The following is a 23,985-nucleotide window of genomic DNA, read 5'->3' as shown; positions in this document are numbered from 1 at the left end:
AACTAGGGGTTCTAAAAGATGTAGGTAAGAAGGGACCGTACTCCAGGAATGCTGGACAGCCAATGCAGAGGCAATGGAGTACAAGCCCAACTCCTTAGCCTGACATTACCTTTGTGTATTACTTTAACATATTTTTTTAAAGATCCTCTATAATTAGGACCCAATCTATCTTTCCAGCTCTATCTCCACTACTTTTCTCCCCATGTGTATTCTACACTGATCAAACTGGAGACTACCCACCATTTTACATTTTGCTCGTGTTCTCCCTGTCTAAAATTTCACTTCTTGTAATTCTCATTTCCCATCCCACCCCCAACCTTATCTGTCCTCAAAAGGCCAGCTTAACCACTAGCCTATGAAACCTACCAGGATCACTCCAAGTAACAGTGATCCCAGTGGCTTCAGTAAGTCCTACCAGCCTTTCTGCTACTTTTGTGGCCCTTATCACATATCTTACCAGTTATTCATAAATTTATTTTTCCTAGTAAATTTTAAGTTTCTCAATGGTCAAAACCATATTTTATTCATCTTTATAACCTATAGAGCCTAGCACGTGCAAGTAGGCATTCATATTTGTTGAAAAAGATAACATAAGAACTGAGACTCATGCCCATGTTCTTCCTCAGTGAAGATGGAATGTTACTCCAGCCACCAAAGAAACAAGGTATTTAAAATGGGGTTTAGCTCTAAGTTAACATAGTTCAGGGCTTAAAAAGATGGAGGGGGAGGGGTTGACTCATTTTGCCTTTTAAGAACAGGTATTGATTCTCACTCTTCTTAGGGTTTGAGACATAAAGAATGATTTCATAAATATGGTTGAGATTAGGGGTGGACAAGAAGATGCAGGAATAAAGGGAGCTCACTGTTTCAGAAAAAGTTTTTTGGAGCCTTTTTCATTATAATTCACTTGAAGTTCTAATCTGTAGTGTTCACGTTGAAGGGAATTGGTCAGTAAGTGTTTAGATCAGTAGGCCTTTTAAAATAATTCATTTAGAAACCATGATATCCAAGAAGTAAAGGGAGAGAAGCAATGACTGGCTAGAACTAAAAGATCTATGGGACTTTAAGTAAATCACTAATAGTTTACTTAAAAGCAGTTTCTGGAACAGGAATTCTTGATCTTATTGTGAGACCTCTGACAGTCTGGTGAAACTTATTAAAACTACAAAATAAAACAATTGTATTAAAAGACAATTGCTGAAATACTTTTTAAAAAAAGTTAGGAGACCCCAGGTTAAGAATTCCTGTTCTAGAGAATATACTTGTGGAAACAATCCAAATAGGAAAGCTCAATTGCTTATGACGTACTGATGAGGTTTTCAAGACAATGTAAAGCTCAGGTCTAGAGCAATGTTTCAAACTGCAGGTAAGAAATAAAGGATCAGGGGCTGAGAGGTGAACTGTGTATAGTCTGTTCCTCCTAAGCTGATGAGGCAAAACATGTATACCACTGGGAAAAATCAAATGTCTGGGAGGGAGTGTAGTATGCTGGAAGTAACATTGGTTTGGAGAGTCAGCTGTCACTTACTACTTGTGTGATCTTAGCCAAGTCAATTCCACTCGGCAGCCACTTCTTTAACTCTAAATTATCTTTATCACTTCTAGTTCTAAGTCATATGGAGACTGTTCAGGGCCTTTACCATCAGCTGTTTTCCTTCTATTTGCAGTCAGAATTCATTGTGTGCCTAACTTACAGCAGGCAAAGAAAGTTAAGATCATGGAGCTTTTTATTATGACTTTTTGGGGTTTACTAGTTGCTAATGAGTTTTTAAAAACACATTTACTTAATGTTAGGCTTAACAAAATTGTCTGTCCAGATACAAAATGGGCAGCTTACAAGAGGATAAAATGCTGCAAAGTACAGACAGTGGCAAGAAATTGTATTCTTATTGAATGTCTCTCCTAGTTTTCACATGCTAACAAGATTGCATCAGAGGGTGGTAAAATTTATGGGGTTACATATACAAAGTCTCACCCTAGGGAAAAGGAAGCATTTTCCTGGGAAGAAAAAAAAAACAATAAAATTATGAAACCAGTCGCTTATATTATGGCTAATCTTTTATTGGAGGGAAGAAAACATTACAACACATCTCAAGTAAACCAGTCCAGGGCCTCAGTGGCTAAATTGTTGGGGTACCAGCTTGTAATGGGTTCCACAGTTAGGGCAACGCTGTGTCTCGCCTTTATGAAGCCAGAACCAGATGACTGCACTGTTATCTTCTTCACCTGCAGGGAAAAAAGATGAATCCACTAGAAGGGGAAACCCTGCACCTGAAAAACTGCCAGTACCATTTCAGAATCTCCTCTTTTCTCCCAGCAGCATCTCATCTTTTGGTAGTGGATCTGAAACCACTTCAAAATTCCAAACTGCCATGGGTTCAAAGATGCAAGGAATGAGTGAATGCCTCCTCAACACCCCCAATATATACAACCTCCTCCTTTTGCCCTCCAAGCCACAAACTAAAAGCAAAGCTCCACTTTACTTTAGAAATCTTTCCCTTTGGCCTTAAGATAAAGCAGTATTAAGATGACTTCACCTGTATTTGAATGACACATCCTCTAACAGGAAAGATGATCTCTTTTTAAGAATATCTGTACTTTATGATAATATCTTGTATTTACGAATACTCACAGACACAGCCCACTATTCGCTTGTCAGTGATGGAAGGGACCAGGTTGGGTTCCTCCTTAGTCCCTGGAGCTGCCTTTGGAGCTAAGACATTGTATGGATCCTGCAAGAATAGTAATATTCAACAGTTGAGCTGACTAACCACTCCATAAGGTGGAGAAAAATGCTGCATTTGAAATGAGATGTGTTCAAATTCTGCCTCTGCCACCACCTGTGTGACCTTGAGCAAGACATTTTCATCACTTCAACTCTCAACTTCCCTATCTATAATCATCAAAGTGGTCAAATAAGCTGTCTCTTTACCAAGACTACAGAAGATGTTGGGGTTGGGGTGAGAGTCTGGTGTGAAACCAACTCAAACACTCCCAAATATGGGGAATGGCAGGTTCCAGTGTAATTTGAAACTCACCATATTATCCTTTGCTGCATTCATAATCTCTCTCTCCAAGCCAGTAGCCTGCTCCTCATCAGTAGGGACACCTACAGGAAGATGCAATGGATGAGGGAGATGATCTATACAGATGCAAGACTTAACAGCTCAGAGCGCAGGTGACAGTAACTCTGTGCAACATCCCTTACGTCACCTACACACATCAAGCTGTATGGAGACCTCGTTAAACTAGAGGCCGATTCTCAAAGGCACTTCCTCGAGACAGGCCCGAGGCTCAGCCCTGGGTCCTTTCTCCAGGTTTTCCCCGTAACTGCCCTGGCAGCAATCGAGAGGGGGAGGGAAGGCAGCGGTCACTAAGTGTCCCGGCCCTCGGCAAGGTCACCCGGTGTCCCCACTTTCATGGCTCTGGAAAAAATCCAACCCAACAAGCATTTTTTAGGCACCTACTCTGCGCCAGAACTGTTTTAGGCACCGGGGACAAAGGAACGAAGAGACAAACAGTCCCTGCCCTCAGAAGTTACGCTCCTTGCTGGAAGCGCGGACCCAGCTCTCCTAGGTCCCGCAGGGAGGCTCCACCGCGGCCCGAGGAAGCCCCTCCACCGCCTCCTTTCAGTTCCTGCCAAGGCCGGGTGCCTCCCCGCAGAGGTCGCCGCCAACAGGGTCACCCGGGGTCCAATGCCTCACGTACCTCCTCCGGTCGCCATGGAGCGAGCGGCCACCCGGGCAGGGCCACAGGCCCTCAAGGCCTGGACCGCCAGGGCCCCGGCGCCCCGCAGTAACCTTGAAGCCATCGCGTCTGAGACAACTGCGAGTGGTTGTAGCGGCGGCGCTTCCGGAATGAGACCTCCGGGAAAGGCGGGGCTTCCGCTCTCCTCGCTCACGCCCTATCCTGGCTTTTTCCTCCCCCTCCTAGGTCCGAGCCCCGGATTACGCGAGATGGGAGCCCTCCTCTGCCGCAGGAGAGGGGAGGGGCTCGCGCCGCCTCGGGGGAGGTGCGGAGGCGGGAGGAGGCAGCTGCGCGTGGGCGTGCTCGTGCTGCTCGTGTTAGGACTGAAGCTGATGTTGCTTCTGGGTCATCGGTAGCGGTTTGCAGGCGTGCGCCTGAGCTGGGCGCTAAATAAAGCACTTTAAACTACTAAAGAGATCAGACTCACTCAGGCAGCTAGTGGTAGTGGTTGGAGCGCTGGGCCTGGAGTCAGCTCGCAGTTCAAATCCAGCCTCAGACCCTAGGAGAGTCAGGTTTTGATGGGGTGCTTGGGTGCTTGTGTTTGGAACCCAATTTCTCCCTAGCCTCAGAAACACTGTCCCTGACAGTTGCTCCCCACCCAAGGACACTGTGCCTAGCAATTACTCATGAGTGGGCCCCAGCAAGACCCTTATCTCTCTCCTTGGTGCAGTAACAAACAGCACCTGAAAGGAATTATTAGTTTGAACTGGCTTTGCACTGGGTCATAAAGACATTCCTACCCATTGGACTATCTGTACTACCACCCTACCTCACTATCTACCACCTGGACTCCTCATTATTTGTATTCTAGACTTAAGACATATGTGTACTCCCTACATCTATCTTGTCAAACAAGACATTGATTGATGGCAGACTGGACAACTCTCAGTTACCCTGAACTCTAGTTGACTTAGTGACGTAGCAGGCCTAAAACCACACCTCCACGTGGCCCCCCCTTGTGGGCTTTTCCCAGTGAACTCTGGGTAAAACGCCTGCTCAGTAGGTACAAGAAGTGCATGTTGTTTTAAGAACTGACCACTCCTTAACCACTCCTTAATCCCACCCTGAATCCCCTAGTTAGCATATTTGGCACATGTTTTATTGTATTTTATCCTATATAAACTTTAACTGTACCACTCTAAGGTTGCAGGATCCTTAAGAATCCTTGCCCGGTGAAAAGCGTAACAATAAACTTTTTGCCACCTTGACTTAAAGAATGCTTGAGTCTGTGAATTAATTCCAGTTGACCCCGTCCTGTACTTCAGTCTTTGAGGGGTCACAACCTCTCAGACTGCAACAGTTTCAAATTTAGGTCCTCTGATTGCAAATCCATCCTATCACTCTTCGGCAACACCAGGCTAGTTCAGCCTTCCTCTCATCAGGGAAACAGGACCAGGAGAGCTGACCTCTAGTTCCAATTCTGCCACTGACTAGGTGTGACTTTAGGCAAGTCATAGCCCTCTTCTGTGCCTGGAAAAATTATCGCTATGAAGCCTTTTTCTGCTCTCCTAGACTACCCCAGAGGCCAGGCATGTTTCCTGTCCAAACTGCCAAGGAAAGGGAAGCAGTTCCTCTGGAAAGGGCCTTCTACATAGTGACCTGGGATTATGGGAATTAGGTGAACTGAAGTCTTTGTGTCACCACCCTTTGTCATTTAAAGCTAACAATTCTGATTGGAATAAAGTTCCAAGGGTGGATCACTGGAGGAAGCATGAAGCCAAGGCCACAGGGAGGGGGCATAAATGGAGCAATATTAAAATGGCTGATTTTATACTGTAGAATTTAAATAGACTTCGAACTAATCTGTCACACTCAACCCAGACTACTTATATGTTATAACTAATATCCTAACCTTAGCTATTGTCAAAATTCACCTTCTAAGTAACGACTTGGCTAACGTATAAAGGAATTCTTATGGTTCTAGAAGGGTTGGCTTTTTTCTGACCTTTAAAATTGCAACAGGAGGAAAGTTGTAATTGGGGAGCCTTGGCAGATAGGCTTCCTTAAGCCAAGCAATTCCTAAACAAAACTAGGGCTAGTCCTAGAAAGAATCTTTGCCTTAAATATTCATGACTTGGGGAACTCTTTCCTCTCCCTTTTCACTTCCCACTTTTGTTACTATCTTCCTTACTTCTTCCCTTCAAAACCCTTTACTCTCTTGTTTTTCCAGTCCTTTCCTTCCATTTAAGGGCTATCTTTTTCTTCTTTACTTTTCTTTCTCTATAACTGGTGCCAGATTCCTTACTTATATTCAACATTCAGATAGATGACCTACCTGACAACAGACAGCCTCTGCCTTATAATGGCTGTTTTATCAGGTCCTTTCTCATTAAAGAGTGCCCCTAAAGACCCTAACCAAAATCTGATAACACAAAATCAGGCAAAAAGGTATGTATAGAAACTAGGAACAAATGGGTGATAAAGAACTAGAAATGTGTTTAGTGCAAGGTAGATCTAACAATAATCTATGGTTGTGTTTGTCCTTTGGTCTCGAAGAGAACCATGACATCAGGGAGATGATGACATGACTTGCAATTGACTTTGATTTGAGGGAGGAAGGGCTGTGCAAAGTCACCAGCCTCACTTTCTCCTCCAGAGCCATCCGGGTCCAGTGGCCAGATGTCTGACAGGACAACTGGAGATGGCCCAGGATGTGGTGGAAGACCTTGGCCCTTTTAAGCTAAATTCTTTTCAGTTTCTCACTTTGAGTGAGGCAACACCCATTCAGTGAATAGGCCTCTTTAAGGAGCGAGTCAAGAGATGGCTCCTTTAATAAAAATAAATAAATAAACACATAAATAAATAAATAGATTGAACTGGGAGCAGAACGCCCTCAGGGCTGATGGCCAAAAGAGAAACAGTAACTATTTACATTCACTCTGAGCCAGGAGAGTCCAAAAAAATAACCATTAAGTGGTGTTTGGGCAGTGACCTATTGTTGTCCAACCCGGGAGATCCAGAATAAATTTGGTTTAAGGCTTGGTCTTTGAGAAAGAAAAATAGCCAGTTTACCCTCCTTTGGGCTGAATATCCTCAGATAATGGGAGAGAAGAGGAGAGGAGAGAAGTGAAAGGGAAGGGGGGGAAGGGGGAGAGGAGGAGAGAGGAGAGGATAGGAAAGGACAGGAGAGGACAGGAGAGGTCAGGCTGAGTTGCCCAACTGGAACTGGCCAGCTGGGTCGCCATTCAGACAATTCAGATGACTCACAGATTGTCGTTTGTCCTTTGTTCTCAAAGAAGACCACGACATTAGGAAGATGATCACATGACTTGCAATTGACTTTGATTTGAGCCATGGAGGGCTATGTAAAGTCACCAGCCTCACTTTCTCCTCCAGAGTCATCTGGGTCCAGTGGCCAGATATAGACCAGGACAGCTGGAAACACCCTAACCCTAATCCTATCTTCTCCTAATCCTATGAAAATAGTGCCTTCCAGAACTAAAAGAATTCCTGAATACAGTTTATACATTAGCCAAGTCATTACTTAGAAGGCATATCTTGACATTAGCTAAGGCTAGAATATTAGTCATGACATATTTACCCTTCTAGTTTTTCTTATATCTTAAATTATATTTTATGTTATGATATTACCATCTCATATACCAAATGTATTCAAATTATTACATCATATACCAAATACATTTATTATTTAGAATAGATGCCATGCATATTTAGCCAGATCTTCCACATTCTAGAATCTTACCCACTGTAACAACAATAACAGATGACATTTGCGTAGTGCTTTCCTCACAACTCGGGGAAAGTATTAGAGTTATTTTACAGAGGTTAAGGCTCTGAGATATTATGACTTGCCTATGGTTACATTGCTAGTAAGAATTTGAAGCTGAATTGGAATCCAGGTCGCCTTGACCAAGAACCCAGCACTTATTTTACATATAGGATAAGGCATCAGAGAGAACCTACAGGGAGTTATGGAGAAGTAAGGAGATAAAAATCTTTTTTTAAAGCAAATATAGCTGCCTGAAAATGAAATCCTACTGAAAGTGTTCAGTTGGATAAAGGATTTGGGATAACTCAGTTGGGAAAGCAGCTGAATTTTAATCTAGGGTTCAAATCTTTAAAAAAAAACCTATCTAATTTTTAAAAAATAGCAATAGGACGCATTTGCAAGTAAAATTTAAAAATAATTGTATTCACAGGATTAACACACATTTGTGTAATAGCCCTTTAAGATTTTGAGGCAGTTGTTACAAGCATTATCACAAAGGACTACTAGATGGCAGTGTGTACACTGTATTAGATTAGACCCTGAGTCATGAATGCAGGAGTTCAAATCCTGCCTCAGGCTCTTGCTAACTAACCTGGGGGGAAGTCATTTAAGCTTTCTCAGCCTCAGGTTCCATATCTGTGAAATGCAGAGAGCAATGGCACCTACCTACTAGGTGGCTGTAAGGATCAAATAAGAGAATAGCTTGAAGCACTACATACATGTTAATTATGATTATTAAATGTTAGCTATTCTTGAGGAACTTAATGTAGGTCGACCACACTAGACTCTCTCTCTCTCCTCTGGAAAATAGTTTAATATTCTATCCCTAGCGTTCCTGTCTGCAAAAAAGATTTGAATTTATAATTATGATCAAATGATGATACTACTCAAATTAATTTATAGTTTAGTACTATGCTAATCAAACCACCAAGGGGATATTTTGTTGAGCTACACAAAATAAAATTGATTTGGAGGGGAAAAAAGATCTATAATCTCAAGGGAAATAATGGAGAAATGTAGGAGGAAAAAGGGGAATGCCATATCCAGACTTGAAATTATATTACAAAGCAGTAATGATCAATATTATTTGGCACTGGTTAAAAAGCAGAAGTTCAGAACAACAGATTACATAAGGAAGAATTAAACAACTGGATTTAATAATCTAGTATTTAATAAATCCAAGAACATGAATTAGTTGGGGAAGAATTCACTATTTGACAAAAATTGCTGCAAAAATGGGAAAGCACTTGGGCAGAAGTTAGATTTTTTTAGACCAACACCTTACACATATGCCACAATAAGCTCAAAGTAGATAGAAGACTTGAATATTAAATATCATACCATTAAAAAAATTGGGAGAGAACCAGATCAGATACCTTTTACAAGTATGGGCTAGGGAAAAGATTTCTTAAAATATTTTAAGTATGAATTTTTAAATTAATTTTTTCTTCAACTAAAAATCTGTTTCCTATCCTTATCTCCCCCTTCATTGGAAAAAAGAAAAATAAAACCCTCATAACAAATATGCACATGTCAAACATTAGAAATTTTCACATGGGTCATGTCCAAAAACATCTCAATCTTCATCCCAAGTCCATCTGTCTGGAAGTGGATAACATGCTTCATCTTTGTTCTTCTAGAATCATGGTTGGTCATTGCATTGATCAGAGCTCCCAAGTCTTACAAAGTTGTTTGTCTTTATAATGTTGTTGTTGAATGAATTGTTCTCCTGGTTCTGCTCACTTCTCTCTGTCTCAAGTCATACAAATCTTTCCAGGTTTCTATTAAACTCTCCTTTTTATCATTTTTTTTATAGCACAATAGTATTCCATCAAATTAATAGGCCTAAATTTGTTCGGCTACTACTCAACTGATGGACACCCCTCCTTATTTTGTGGTTGTCACCACAAAAAAAGCTGCTATAAACATTTTTGTATATATGGGTCCTTTTCCCCTTTCTTTGGGGTATAGACCAAGTAGTGCTATCACTGAGTCAAAAGGTATACACAGTTGGGGCAGCTAGGTGGTGCAGTGGATAGAGCACCAGCCCTGAAGTCAGGAGGACCCCTGAGTTCAAATCCAGCTTCAGACCAAACACTTGACACTTACTAGCTGTGTGACCCTAGGCAAGTCACTTAACCCCAATTGCCTTAAAAAAAAAAGGTGTATACAGTTTAGTGACTTTGGGAGCATAGTTTGGGAGGATGATTTTATACCAAGCAATAGAGAGATATGAACTCCACAGGAAAATAGATAATTTCAGTTACATGAAATTGAAAAACTTTTGTAGGAACAAAATTGCAGTTGGTTTTGAAAAAAAAATTTGTACCAAATATTTCTGAAAAGGGTATGATATATAAGATACATAATTAACACAAATGTATAAGACAAGAAGCATTCTTCCATGGATGTACGGTCAAAGAACATAAACAAACAGTTCTCAAAAGAATTGAAAACTATTAACAACTATATGAAAATGTGCTCCAAATCACTGATAGTAAGAGAAATACAAAATCAAAACAACTCTGAGGTTTTACCTCACACCCGTCAAACTGACAAAGATGACAAAAGAAATAGTCAGTGATGGCAGGGATATGGAAAGATGGGCACATGATACATTGTTGGTGGGGTTGTGAATTGGTCCAGCTGTTCTGGAAAGCAATTTCAAATTATGTGAAGAAAATGACTAAAATGCCATCTGGATCAAATGACCTAGAGATTTACCTGCTAGGTATATACCCCAAGGAGATTAATAACAAAAGATTCCATATATAAAAAAATATTTAGTGTGGAACATTTTGTAGTAGCAAAGAGCTGAAAACAGAAGAGATGTCCATTGATTGGAGAATGATTTAAGAAATGTTGGTTGGTATATGAATGTAATGGAATATTATTGCTTCATAAGAAATGATGACTATAATGAATACAGAGCAGCATGAGAAGACCTTATATCAACTGATTCAAAGTAAAGTGCCTGGCTAATAGTAAGTACCCAATAAATGCTTGTTAATTTAAATACAGAAAGTAAGCACAAGTAGAAAAATAGTATACATAAAAACAGCAGCGTAAATAGAAACAACAAGAACAAGAAAATGATTGAAACAATGCTGTGAAATGAAGATGGCTAGACTTGGCCCCAAAGAATAGATTTAAAAATTCACATTTCTTCCTTCTTTGCAGAAGTTGGGAGGCTATGGCTGATTAATACTGCGTATAATACCAGGCTCAATTGATATATTGGTTTGCCTGAACTGATTTTTTTCCCCTTTTTTAAATTCTTTGTTATATGGCAAGTATCTCTCTGTTCTAGGCTTATTTTCTCAGGGTGAGCTAGATCTCCCCCTCAAGATTCCAGGGGTACGCTGTGTGGGTGGGGTGTTTTTCTTTACTGTCCTCACTTCAAGGTCACACTCTTTATGTTTTCCCTACTTTTAGCTACCAGTAAGTAGCACCCCAGTTCCCTTTAATCATTTTACACCTGTAGAAAGTGTCCTTCTGGCTCACTATCACAGAACCAGGCTGCTTATAACTTCCTCTCCAGGTCCTAGGGTAGAAGGTGCCTCTTGTCTATGCTATTGGTTCAAGCTCCAACCAGCTGGCACCCACTGTTAGGTGCCAGGAATTAGAGTCCCAGGTCTATTTAACTAGCTTTTGTTCAGTCATTTTTCAGTTGTGTCTGACTCTTTGTGACCCTATTTTGGGTTTTCTTTGGCAGAGAAACTAGAGTGGTTTGCCATTTCCTTCTCTAGTTCATTTTACAGATGAGGAAACTAAGGCAAACAGGGTTAAGTGATTTGCCCAAGGATGCTTGCCCAGATAAGTGTCTGAGATTGGATCTGAGCTCAGGGCCTCCTGATCCCAGTTCCAACACTCTATCCACTTCACCACCCACCTGTCCCTGCTATTTAACCACTTAATATCAATTATCTTTCACAAAAGAATATTTGAATTGAAGATATAGCAACAAGAAAAGTATAAAAATTTACTCCAATACCTTGAAGCAGACACTTCCCCATACTACCTTGGTTTCTGGAGAGAGTAACCTCAGATTTAGCATAGTTGGTAACTTTGGTTACCAAATTTAGGTCCAGATGTGCCACGCTGCTGGATGAGCTCAGCTGTTCCTGAACTGGACCCCAAAAGTCACCCCTAAAGGTCATTACTTGCTCTTTGGAGCATCAGTGCTGGGCTGGCTACAAAATCCTGGGCCTCAGAATCCTGGGCCTCAGTAACTCCCAGAGCCCTGGAAGCTGAATTTCCTGAACTTTAGAAACTGACAAGTTCAGGGCCTCTACATTTATTTCCCTCACCAAAAAATAAAATAAAATAAAATAAAAATAAAATAAAATAGAATAAAATAAAATAAAATAAAATAATAAAATAATAAAATAAAATAAAATGATGAGGTAAAGGATAGAGGCCTGTTTTCACAGAGCTGCTTGTCAGCCTTGGAATCACAGCAGTTGGGAACATAAGGAGGGAAACAGCAATGCTCACGTCTGTCAGATACCCATCAGATCAAGGTAGTTCACAGTTTCAACATTAGGCGGTGCTACATTCCTTTCATTCATGTTCTCAAATGTTTGATATCTTTTTGTTTATTTGTTCCTTCAGCCATGCCAGTAACTTTTCTCACTAACAATGTCTTGTCATTGAGAAACTGGATTTTTTGCTGTTGCTATGATTAAAAAGCAAGCACTGTGGGGAAATCACTGAAGAAAAAGAATGAGAGTGACAGTATCTAATTTGATTCCAAAGTTTGAGATGTTGTACAGAGCTCATCAGGCACATACATCCCACTAACTAAGCAGTTGCAGTGATGTAGGAATACATAATAAATAACATTACATAAATATGTAATAAATACATAATAAAAATTGAAATGTTTTTATTTCAATTTATATGTATTTTTTTCAATATGTAATAAAAATATGTAAATACATAATAAAAATAAAAATGTTTTTCTTTCAACTTATATATTTTTTTCAAATGGCTACTAAGTTGTTCGGACATAAATAATAAGTATTAAACAGAACTATGAGATATTTCTTATGTTCTAGAGGTACCAGGAACGAATTTCTGAAACATTAAGGGTGACCTGAACTGAAAAAGTCTGGGAGCCTCTGCCTTACAACCTTGTCTTTCATTGGACACCACAAGCAAAGGAGTCAAACTAAGACCAGAGATCCAAGAAGGAATAGTTGAAGAGAAGACAGCAGCTCTGTTTGACTAATGTTTTGGGGTCTGGGGGGGGTCTTTTTATTTTTAATTTTTACTTATTTTATTTTTAACTTACGGCATAAGACAAATATTTCCATAACATAGTATAATAAGAAAAAGATTACACATGAAATTGCAAATCTGTTATGTACAACTTTCTATTCCTTTAAAATATATAAGAAAGTTATCATATAAATTTTTCCCTTTTTTCTTCCCTCCCCCACCCTAGAGATAGCTACCATTAGACATAAATCCATATGTGTGTGTGTATACACATATGTAAAATCATTCTATACTTACATCTATTTATCAGTTCTTTCTTTGGATACAGATAGCATCTTTCTTCATGTGTCCTTTGTAGTTAATTGGGGTATTTATAAGAGTTATTCACTTAAAGTTGTTCTTCAAACAATATCGTTGTTACTGTATACAACATTCTCTTCGTTCTACTGATTTTGCTCTTCATTATTTCATGCAAGTCTATCCATGTTTTTCTAAGATCGTTGAGCTCATCATTTCTTTGTTTGTTTGTTTGTTTGTTTAGGCAATTGGGGTTAGGTGACTTGCCCAGAGTCACACAGAGAGTAAGTGTCAAGTTTTTGGTCTGAGGCCAGATTTAAACTCAGGTCCTCCTGACTTCAGGGCTGGTGCTCTATCCACTGAGCCACCTAGATGCCCCGAGCTCATCATTTCTTAAAGCACAGTAGTATTCCATCACAAACATATACCACAACTTATTCAGCCATCCCCCAGTTGATGGGCATCCTTGAAATTTCCAGTTCTTTGCTACCACAAAGAGAGCTGCTATAAATATTTCAGAACATATAAGTTCTTTTCCTTTTTCCCTAATCATCTCTGGAAATAGATCTAGTAGTGGTATTTGTGGGTCAAAATGTATAGGCAGTTTAATAATTCTTTGGGCATAATTCCAAATTGCTTTCCAAAATGGTTGGATCAGTTCACAATTCCACCAACAATGAATTATTGTCCTAATTTTTCTTTCCAATTTTTCCACATCCCCTCCCACATTTATCACTTTCCCCTTTAATCATTTTAGCCAATCTGAGAGGTATAAAATGATATTTCAAGACTGCTTTAATCTGCACTTAATTTGACTAATGCTTTTGGAAGGCACCCTGTATTCTAGCCATGCAGTTGGTTGAAAAGACTTTTTCTCACCACATAATTAGCAGAATGGATTTAGTTACAGAAGGTCTACATGTGCTCCAAAGTGTCTCCACAGTGCTTCCATTACCCGTCTTCACAACTCTCCAGGAAGCAGGCTCCCCAGCCTCTTCCACCTGAAGAACTGTGTGAACACACGCCTGGCACTGTCAGTCAATCCCTGATATAGTTATAAGGTCTGGCTTTTCTGGGTGGGAGAGTGAAGAGGGTTATATTGTAGGTGATGTAAAAAAAAAATAGTAAAAAGTAAAACAGAGAATGCCTGTGTACTCAACTTAGCTGGCTGGCTATCTTGGGTTCCAAAAGACCTTGCCCATGAAGACTGTCCTTTTGAAGAAGAGAAGTCTATCACAGTTCTGAGACTCTCCTATGGGGAGGAAAATAGCTGGGGTTTTTTTCTTCTGTTCTTTTACTAGTGCGAAGGTCTTGCTTCACTTAAAGAGCTAAAACTTACTCTGGGAACTAAACCAAAAGAAAGATAACAGGGCCTCTTCTCCACTAATGGGAAAGAAATAGCACCTCAGGTGCTAAAATCAAAAGCAGAGAAGCTCCATGCTATGCCATCTTGCTTCCTTGAGTCATGCCTAGCAGCCACCACTGAAAGAATGGAGTATGTAGATGAGACAAACAGGAATCTAGGCCCAACTATACGCTGCACCCTAAATGCCTAGCAGGGACTACCCTGTCCTTGAGACTGATAGAGAGCAGGCCCAGTGGGAAAAGCACAACTATATCACCAGAAGGACATGTGAATAGTCCTGTTTTATCAAAAGCATGAGTTTCCCCTCCACATACACAGTCCCAGCCATGTATTTGCAAAGTTCCTGCCTCTCCCCCATACATTCCTTAGGTGAGTCCACTATTCCACTGCATTTGTGAGAAAGTATACCCCAGTTTGTGGGGGAAATGTTCTACTGTCCTGCTGCTTTTCTTACTTTACTTTTTTCTTCTAATTAATTGTGTCCTTTGGCTGACAAACAAAAGTAAATATATTACTTATAAGCTAAGGTTTTCTAGTAGAACTTGTAGACCCAAACAATATCTTGAATCTTGGGTAGCTTTCTATGGGCCTCATACATACACAAGACTGGGGATGCCCTGGATAATACAAAGAAACATTGACATGATATACAAATACAACATGACTTATTCAATGTCTATGTCTCTGAAAAGTTGATTAGATTTTTGTATATCAAATAATATTTTGGGTGACTGTATGTATGGAATTTACTAGGGGACTTTGGTACTTCAATTTATTCATTCTTTTCTAATGCAAACAAACATCCCCTAATGTATCTGTTTTGCAATTTTGGATTTTCAGATATGGCATTCTCTTGGGTCTAGCTTTGTAACTCCTGCTGAGGCAGCTTTCTGCTTCAGAAGCTGTAAGGTTAGAAACATGGAAAGATTCTCCCTGAATTTTTTGGCTCTTTAGAACCAAACTGGTTGTTAAACAAAATGATAACTACTGCAATACATTCAATATTGTCTGGTTTGTAATTCCCCTTTATTTAATATATATATAAGGATATTTGGAATTTTTATAACTGCAAGTGCTATCCTGCCTCTGTAAATAGAAACTGCTAAATTGAGGACTTTTCTCCATAACTTTTTAAGATCCTGAAGTTCTCCCCCAACACAAGCAGTATTTATATGTTGTAAACTCTCTAGCAAAGGCTCTATTGTCCTTTCTGTAAGAGAGCTCAAGGCCATTAACCTTGGCAATGGCAAAAGCTATTTAGATAAAAACAAAAATAAAACAAAGCAAAAAAAAACCCTCCCAAGGATACTCCTACTTATCATTGAAATTTATTGCAATTTCCTTATTTTGCCCACATATCTCTAAACTGCTGGGAAAATCTCTCCATGTTGCAAAAATTGTGATAATGCTCATCTAAGCCCAAATGAAATAGTTTTTTGCAACAAAGAAATTCCAGGGACTAGAGATTAAGAGATTCTTGCATCCCCAGGGCAGATAAAAGTTAGATCCCAAACTCCCCCAGCCCATCTAAACCAGAGATTCCCAAACTTATTTGGCCTACCACCCCCTTTAAAAAACAAAACCAAAAACTACTCAGTGCCCCCCTGGAAATCTACTTTCTTTAACCCTTTAACAGTTTTTTTTTAATTTGCATCATTTCAAAAAATATGAAATATTTTTAAAATAATGCATCTTAAATTTCATAATTTATTGTAAATTTGTGGGTTTTTTCCTGAATTGAAATTTTAATGATGCAATATTGCATCACGTAACCAAAAAGTATTGTATTATAAACAAGTTGTAAACACACACCTATTCCTGCCAGTGCATGCTGGTCTTCCCAACAATGTGCAACAAGCTTACCTACCAACACTTGCTTGTTAAGTCCTGTTAGTGGACCTGACCACTGATCAATTATAACTTGCATTTTGTGTGATTATTTGGAAAACAATGTAATCACTATGACTTTAACTCTTATACTACAAATGAAACATGTATGGTTTTTCAAAATTTTCTTCTCTTTCCTTCTTTCCTTATGCTTCCACTGCCACCTTATTTTTATTCAACACCCCCTAGGCTACTAGCAACCCTCTGAATCAGTCCAGAGCCTCCCAAGGGGCAATATCACCCACTTTGAAAACCTAAACAATCACTGCCCTAGAATTCCTAAGAATCAGGAAATTCAGACATTACTGAGGAGGTCAGAGATGGCTCCTTTTCTGTATGTAACAGTGGTGGATGGTATGAGACACACTTTCCCAGCTCCTTCCTTCTGGGGTCCAGTGTGTATGACTTTTCCTTAGTCAATTCCCTCTCCTGTCTCTCCTTCTCCCCCACCTCCAAACACATCCAAGGGAACCTTCTGTAATAGGACAATCGTGCGAGGCTCCTGCCATAGGGAAGGGATTCTAGCTCTCTACTTATCAGACCTCTCACCAGAATATTGCTGGATCAGGTTGGATCTAAGTTTCTTTTTGGTCTAGATAGATGTGATCTCTTCCCTGACTTGGGGAAGTTATACTGATTTGTATTAATCCACTTGGTTTATGTCAAACTCCCAGCTAATGAAAAATCCTAGCAATTAGAAAGGGAATATTCTAGGGGGTTAGCTGAAACAGTGGTTAGATTGCTGGGCCTTGAGTCAGGAAGACCTGAGTTCAAATCCAGCCTTAATCCAGCATTAATTATCTGGATGACCCTGGGGCAAGTCATTTAACCTCTATCTACTTCTCTTTCCTCTTTTATAAAATGGGGATAATAATAGTACCTACCTCACAGGGTTGTGGTGAGGATCAAATGAGATAATATTTATAAAGTGCTTAGAATAGCACCTGGCACATAGCAGGTGCTTAATAAATGCTTATTCCCTTCCCTCTCTGTGTCCTATGATGACTATAGCCTCCTGCTCTGCTACTTCTTTTAATTCTTCCCAATGATACCTTAGAAATACTGATTTTTTTTTTGAGAATACCCAGCCAGAAAGTGAACAGAGTTCAAAAATTTTTTAAAAATGAAATAGGGAATAAGACATACGCTAAGTGAGAGAGCCTGAAAGATGTAGGACATGAAGAGGAAGGAGGTTCCCTATTGTCCTTTCTTGGCAAAATAGGATCAGCTATAGTCTCTTCTCTTTTCATTTCAGACTTTCTCTTTCTAAAACTTTTAGGTCAGAGCAGTCATCACAAGAAGCATTGGTACTGGCCAGTGGAGTAGCTGAGAGGTGACTGATCCCCAATCCTTTTTTCCCTCTCTCTGAAGTCCCTCAGAGAGCCTCCTGTCATCCCCTATCACATTGCTCACCTCTCACTGCCCTCCTTCAGGAGGAGAGGAGGAGACTATTCTAGCAGGCATTCACAGCCCCCAGTATTCCTTGAGTCAGAATACACTCGTTGTTTCTGTGCTCTCCTGCAGCCACCCATTTCAGCTATACTTTAGCTACCTGGGTAAAGGAGGCTTCATGGATAAAAAAGTAAAATCTACCTAATCGAGTCTGGTGATGGCATTGTAGCCCAAGTTCTTAGAATTCCAAACCTTGCTTTACCCATCTGAGGAACTGCTACTCCTCACAAGCTAATCTGAGACCATAGGCCTCTATACCATACAGACAGACTAGTTGAGCCCCTCCCAGAGAAACCACATCACCCCCATCCTGTCTCCAGCCCTCCTAGCCATTGTGGGCCACAAAGACCATCGTTCAGTAAATTTCTTTCCTCCCAGGGTGTGGTGCTCCCTTTATTTGTAACAAATCTCATATTTTGAGGACAATTGCAGCCAAGTATAGGGAGCAATATGGATTGGAGAATATCATAAATTTCTGTTTTCAATTATTTTCTACTGACCTCTCAAAATAATTCTAACTTATCTGATTGAAGGAATGACTCACTAAATCAGGTGTCAGAGGGAAAAAAAAAAAGGAAGCGTGGAGCTGAACAGCCTTAGGGCTCTTGTCATGAAAGACAGCTGTGGTCAGGTCCCCTGCTCTGGTCTGGCTTTTAAAAAGTGGATACATTATCTGTCTTCCCAGCTGCATCTGATTCCTATCCAGAAAAGACCTTGAGAATGAAATTGTGCTATGCCAGAGTCTTAGGGTTTGCCTCACAGAGCCAGCCTGCACAGGTACCAAACCTAGCTAAGTCTCTAGAACAGGGGTTCCAGTGCTTAGCATAATCCCTGGCACACAGTAGGTACTTAATGAATGCTTATTGTTGTTGTTTTTCAACTTTTCTGTGTCATAAACCCCTTTGGCAGTCTGGTAAATCCTATGGAGCTCTTCTCCAAATAGTCAGTTAATAAACATTAGTTAAGTTCTTACTATGTGCCAGGCACTGTGTTAAGCTCTAGGGATACAAGAAAAGGCCAAAGATAGTCCCCGCTCTCAAGTATCTCACAGTCCATAATGCATAAAATAAAATACACAGGAAACCAGTTATGTTAAAATAGTTATATGTATACATGTATGTATATATAGAGATGGAAAGATCTACACATATGTGTGTATATACATATTGGCATACATTTATCTATATATTTTTAAAGTCACAAACCCCAGGTTAATACCTCCTGCCTGGAGACTCACCTAGGCAGTGGCAGATTGCCACTGACTACAGATGGAGACACTGTGAGCTGGAGCCGATGAACAGTTTTTCCCCTCTGAGGACCCAACCTGCAAACATGTGAGTGTAACTGCCATGTTGGAGAGGTATTTCCAGAAGGAGTGGTAAAAGAGTAAAGCAGAAGAGGAAAGATCATAAAGATTAAGCTAAAAATGAATAAGCCAAAGACAAATTAACATTTTAAATAATAAAATCAAGAGCTATATTTTTAAAGACTAAAATGGACAAACAATGGGAAAATGTAATTTTCAAAAATAAAGAGAGGAAAAAAAAGAGAGGAAAAAGTCTAGTCATCAAAATCACAAATGAGAAAAGGGGAGATTACAAGAAATGTGAAAGAAATTAGAAAATTGTCAGAGATAATTACACATAGCTTTTTACCAATAGTCTTGAAAACCTAAAAGAAAAGGATGACTATGTACAAAAATATCTATTTCCTGGCAAAACAGGATATGGAGAACAAAAATACACCAATCTCTGAAGGAGAAGACAGACAAGCCATTATTGACCTCCCACATAAAAGGCACTATGGCCACACTGATTTATCAATGAATTCTTCCAAACCTTTAAAGAACAAGTAATCCCTATATATTTAGATTCTCTTTATAATCACAGAAGACAAAGGCACACTGCTCAATTCTTTCAGTGAGCCAATTACAGTTTTGATAACCAATTATGGCAGATGAGAATGAAAAAGGAAACTACAACCTACATATGACTATAAATTCAAAATATTCAATTAAATATTAGCAAATGGAACACAGCAATATGCAGCAATTTAAGATACCTGCTTTGACCAAGTAGGATTTATGCTATGGAATGCAAGTTTGGTTTAATATTAGGAGACTAAGAAGTAAATGCAATAAATCATATCAATGAGGAAAATAATAAAATGAAATTACATAAAATATATAAAATGACCTTGAGTTAAAAATATAGGAATAACTTATGTCAAAAATGTTTAAAAATAGAGGAAGAGGATCTTGTCTTTTAGGGAAAAAGAGTCTCATAAATCTTGCACTTACAGTATTTGTAATGAAAGAGTCATTCATTAAAAAACAGATGTAAAGCAGGGTTAGGCATAGTGACAAGGAATGAAAAAAAATTGAGGAAAAAGGCATTGGAAATAAAGATGTTTTAATTGTCTATTTGCAGACGTCCTGGTAATGCAGCTAGAAAAGCTGACCAACTGCACAAAAGAACTAATGGAAGGAGGTAGAGTAGACTGGGTTTGGTTTCAAATTCCAGTTATGTCTGGGTGCTTCTGGGTAGGTCACTTCACCTCTCTCTGCTTCAGTTTCGTCATGTAAAAAGAGGGATGGACTAGATGACCAGCTTTAAAATCCATGATTCTGTCAGGTAACAGCAATGTATTGAGATTCACTTCTATGCAATAAGCCTTACTAAGCATCTATTACATGGCAGGCCCTATGATAGGCATTAGAGAGAGAGGAAGGAAGGAAAGAAAGAAGAAAGAAGGGAAGGAATGAAGGAAGGAAGATAGGAAGAAAGGAAGGAAAGAAAGAAAGGAAGGAAAAAAGGAAGGATGGAAGGATGGAAGGAAGAAAACAATCCCTGACCTCAAGGAACTTCCTTTACCTTCTACAGAGATAGGAATCAATACCTACATAGATAGTGGCTGAACAACAACCACAAAGTATAAAATAAATCCATTAAATATTTATGTTTCTATGTATGGCACTTAAGGGAGTTTAAATTAACTCAGAATATAATATCCAAGTGAATTATCAGGAGACACACTACTTAAACTATCAACCCAAGCCTTTTCAGCCACCCTGGAGCAGGAACATAAGATAGTCATTAAAAAAAAAAAAGACTAGGTCTCCCCATCTCATTCAGGCTGGAAGTACAGGGGTTGCTCATTGACGATCTCACCATTTAGCACAGAAGTTGACCTGCTCCATTTTTCAGATCTGGACTGATTCACCCCCTCCTTAGTCAACCTGGGGTCCCCTCATTCTTGCAAGCTGAGCATATTAGAGTGGACATAAGATTGATTGGTTTAGCCCACTGCAGACTCAGAACCTCTGGGCATAAGAGATATGCTAGCCTCTTTAGTAGCTGGGATTCCAGGTATGAGCCACCATGTCCACCTGGGCCTATAGCCACTTTTTAATAAAAAAAAAGGCTTCGGTATCTCCCTCAGACACTTGAGGGAGCTCTACTGAAAACACCTGGAGTCCTCCACTCCTTCAAAAGCCACTCTTGGCCTAGTAGGAGTTTTGTTTTGTTTTTTTTTTAACACCTAGCTGTCTGAATTCCAATTAGTCCAGGGATGAATGAGTTGTTGATCCAATATTAATATATGAAACCTACTATCTATAATTGACTTGTAGTCTCCACTTCTTTGGGGTATTTCACTTCCTATAGCACTCATAGATTCATTCACTTAGTATATTGTGATTAAGGATTTTTTCTGTTGCTGCATCTTTTGAAGGGTAGTTTTTAAAATCTTATTTTTATTGAAATCATTTGTTTTTATACCATCATCATTTCTGGATGTATTCCTCCCTTACCTAGCAAGATATCCCCTGTGATTTTAAAAGAAAAAGTAAAAAAAGGAGTTCATCAAAACCAGCCAATAGTTCAACTGGATTATGCAATTTTTAGTATCATGAAATTAAATAGAAAAGAAAAATACAAATTCTTTCAACTGTACACCATTTTCTCAGATCTTTGGTGCTGATGGAAAACTCTAAGAACACACATCTGCAGTCCATGAAAGAGAAATGAATTAAGTCCTGTTCACGCCTATGTTTCTGTCTCACCTATTAAAGGGATTCAGGGGAAATGAGGTTTTGCCTTGGCTGGCCATCTGTTTGAAAATGGGATTGGAAGCAGTTTACAATCCCCATCACTGGGAGAGTGGGGGTGGGGAGTGGAGGGTTACTAGCTGCGCCTCTAATCAGCACTCATTCCCGTTAGTCCCAACTGCTCCTTTGTCCTGGTCATGCTCACTGCTCATACTTTTGCCACTCATTTCAGTGACTGGTGCTGTCATCTTAGAGGAAAAAGAAGAGCAGAGGAAAAAAAAGGACGCAGAATAGACACTGTCTTTTTAGTCTTTTGCACTGGCTTCTGCTCCTAAAGGAAAAAGAGAATTAGCAAGATCCCAGATGGATGGGAGGAGGGGAAGGCAATCTTTCTCTCTGTTAGAATCCCAGAATTTGCTCTGCTGGCTTCTTTTTCTGTGAAACATTTCCCTAAAGACCAAAAGAAGAAAAATTCAAAGATATAAAAGGGCCAGGCAGATGCTCCCTGACTGCTTACATGTGCCCAATACAAATCAGGAAAAAGTGATAGAAGGGTAAATACCATTGACTATAGTGGCAAAAGGTATATTTGGGCATCATCATCATAATTTTATAATACGTAGCATTTACATAGCTCTTTTTGTCAAAATGGTTTTACCTATAAGATTTCATGTCAGTGAGACAGCAGCTTTGTGAGGTGGATGCTACAGTTATTATTGTAATTTTAATGATGATGAAATCAAGGTTGAGTTACTTACCCACAGTCACGTAGTAAGTCACAGGAGAAAACTTGTCTCCACAAGATCCTATAACAATGTTTCCCAAACTAGATGAAGGACTAGTGAAAAATCCAAAATTTCTGTCCATGAACTGCGTTGGGGTTGGCAGCATCCATGTGTCTTTTCTTAATATCTCAGAAACCAAGGAGAAAGATGGGGCAGGATGAAGGCAGAAGGAAGAAAAGGAGTCATCTTTTTAAGTATACAGGTTTTAAGAAGTAAAGACCTTCTATACCCCAAAGAGATTTTTTTTTAAATAGAGGAAAAAGACCCCTATGTATAAAAATTTTTGTAGCAGGTCTTTTTTGTGGCGGCAAAGAATTGGAAACTGAGGAAATGTCCATCAATTGGGGAATGGCTGAATAAGTTATTATATATATATATATATATATATATATATATATATATATATATATATATATATATATATACGGAATACTATCAGGTTGTAAAAAATGATGAAGGACATAATTTCAGAGAAATATGGGAAGACTTGTATGAACTGAAATGAACAGAACCAGGAGAACAATTCGTAAAATAGCAGCAATATTGTAAAGACAAAGAACTTTGACAGGCTTAGGGATCCTGATCGACACAACAACCAATCACAATTTCAGAAGACTCAAGGTGAACTCCTGATTCAGCAGTGATGGACTCAGAGTATACAGAATAAGACTTTTTTTTTTTGGAGGGAGAGGGGAACATGGGCAATATGGGAATTTATTTTGCTTGACCTATGTTTGTGACAGGGCTTTTACTTTTCTTTCTTTCTCAGTTGGTGGGAGGAGTGAGAAAACATAGATCTGAAAATAATATCAAATTAATTTTTAAAAAAAGGAAGGACCTCCAACAGTGAAAGTTTTTCAGACATTAAAACTGGCCTTTGACTGCAGAAGGGTTTTTGGAAAAGGCAATTCAAAGACTGGTTTGCTTTTCACCAACAGTATACCAATTGTTCCTTTCCTGAGAACAGGATTCTCCAGCCCATGCTTCTTGCCTAGGAAATGAAATACTTTCTGAATTAAGAGAACTTGACTATTGTATCCGGCAGTTCTAGTGGGGCACTTTCCATGGAGGCAGGCACGTACTCTTTGGCAACATGGGGAGGGACATTTGCTGTGACTCTTTGCTTTGCAAAGCACTTTGTGCATTAACTCATTTGATCCTCACAACTCTGTGAGGTAAGATGTTCATCTGTACCTAATCTCTGTCACACTGCTTTCTGGTTTCCCAGAAGTTTTGTCAAATACTGAGTCCTTACCCCAATAGGTAGGCACTTGGGTTTATTGACAACTGTTCTAATATTGAACTCTGGTTTAAAACATTTGGATAATTTTGTTGTATGATCTATTTATTTATTTATTTTAAGGCAATTGGTGTTAAGTGACTTGCCCAGGGTCACACAGCTAGTAAGTGTCAAGTGTTTGGCTGGATTCGAACTTAGGTCCTCCTGACT

The 23,985-nt window shown here is 39.4% G+C and overlaps 1 protein-coding gene across 1 annotated transcript; it reads right to left on the bottom strand.

The window, feature by feature from the left end:
• Positions 1–2,040: 2,040 nt before the first annotated feature.
• COX5B (cytochrome c oxidase subunit 5B) lies at positions 2,041–3,873 on the bottom strand. The gene is made up of 4 exons (XM_020984027.2): positions 3,709–3,873; positions 3,039–3,109; positions 2,633–2,732; positions 2,041–2,226 (listed from the first exon to the last, which is right to left on the bottom strand). Exons 1-4 carry the CDS (start codon positions 3,809–3,811, stop codon positions 2,114–2,116), a joined length of 387 nt encoding a protein of 128 aa, XP_020839686.1. The 5' UTR covers positions 3,812–3,873; the 3' UTR covers positions 2,041–2,113.
• Between the last annotated feature and the right edge of the window lie 20,112 nt (positions 3,874–23,985).

This window comes from Phascolarctos cinereus, unplaced genomic scaffold (genome assembly GCF_003287225.1).
Source record: "Phascolarctos cinereus isolate Bilbo 61053 unplaced genomic scaffold, phaCin_HiC Scaffold_2;HRSCAF=192, whole genome shotgun sequence".
Taxonomy (NCBI): Eukaryota; Metazoa; Chordata; class Mammalia; order Diprotodontia; family Phascolarctidae; genus Phascolarctos; species Phascolarctos cinereus.
The sequence above is the reverse complement of the archived record's forward strand: the minus strand, read 5'-3'. Positions and strand labels throughout refer to the sequence as shown.

Coding starts and splice junctions, on each gene's coding strand:
- COX5B (XM_020984027.2), bottom strand. CDS start 3,811: ATGGCTTCAAGGTTACTGCGGGGCGCCGGGGCCCTGGCGGTCCAGGCC. Junction 3,110..3,708: donor CTCCATGGCGACCGGAGGAG/GTACGTGAGGCA, acceptor ATCTTCCTGTAG/GTGTCCCTACTGATGAGGAG. Junction 2,227..2,632: donor GCGAATAGTGGGCTGTGTCT/GTGAGTATTCGT, acceptor TTTTCCCTGCAG/GTGAAGAAGATAACAGTGCA.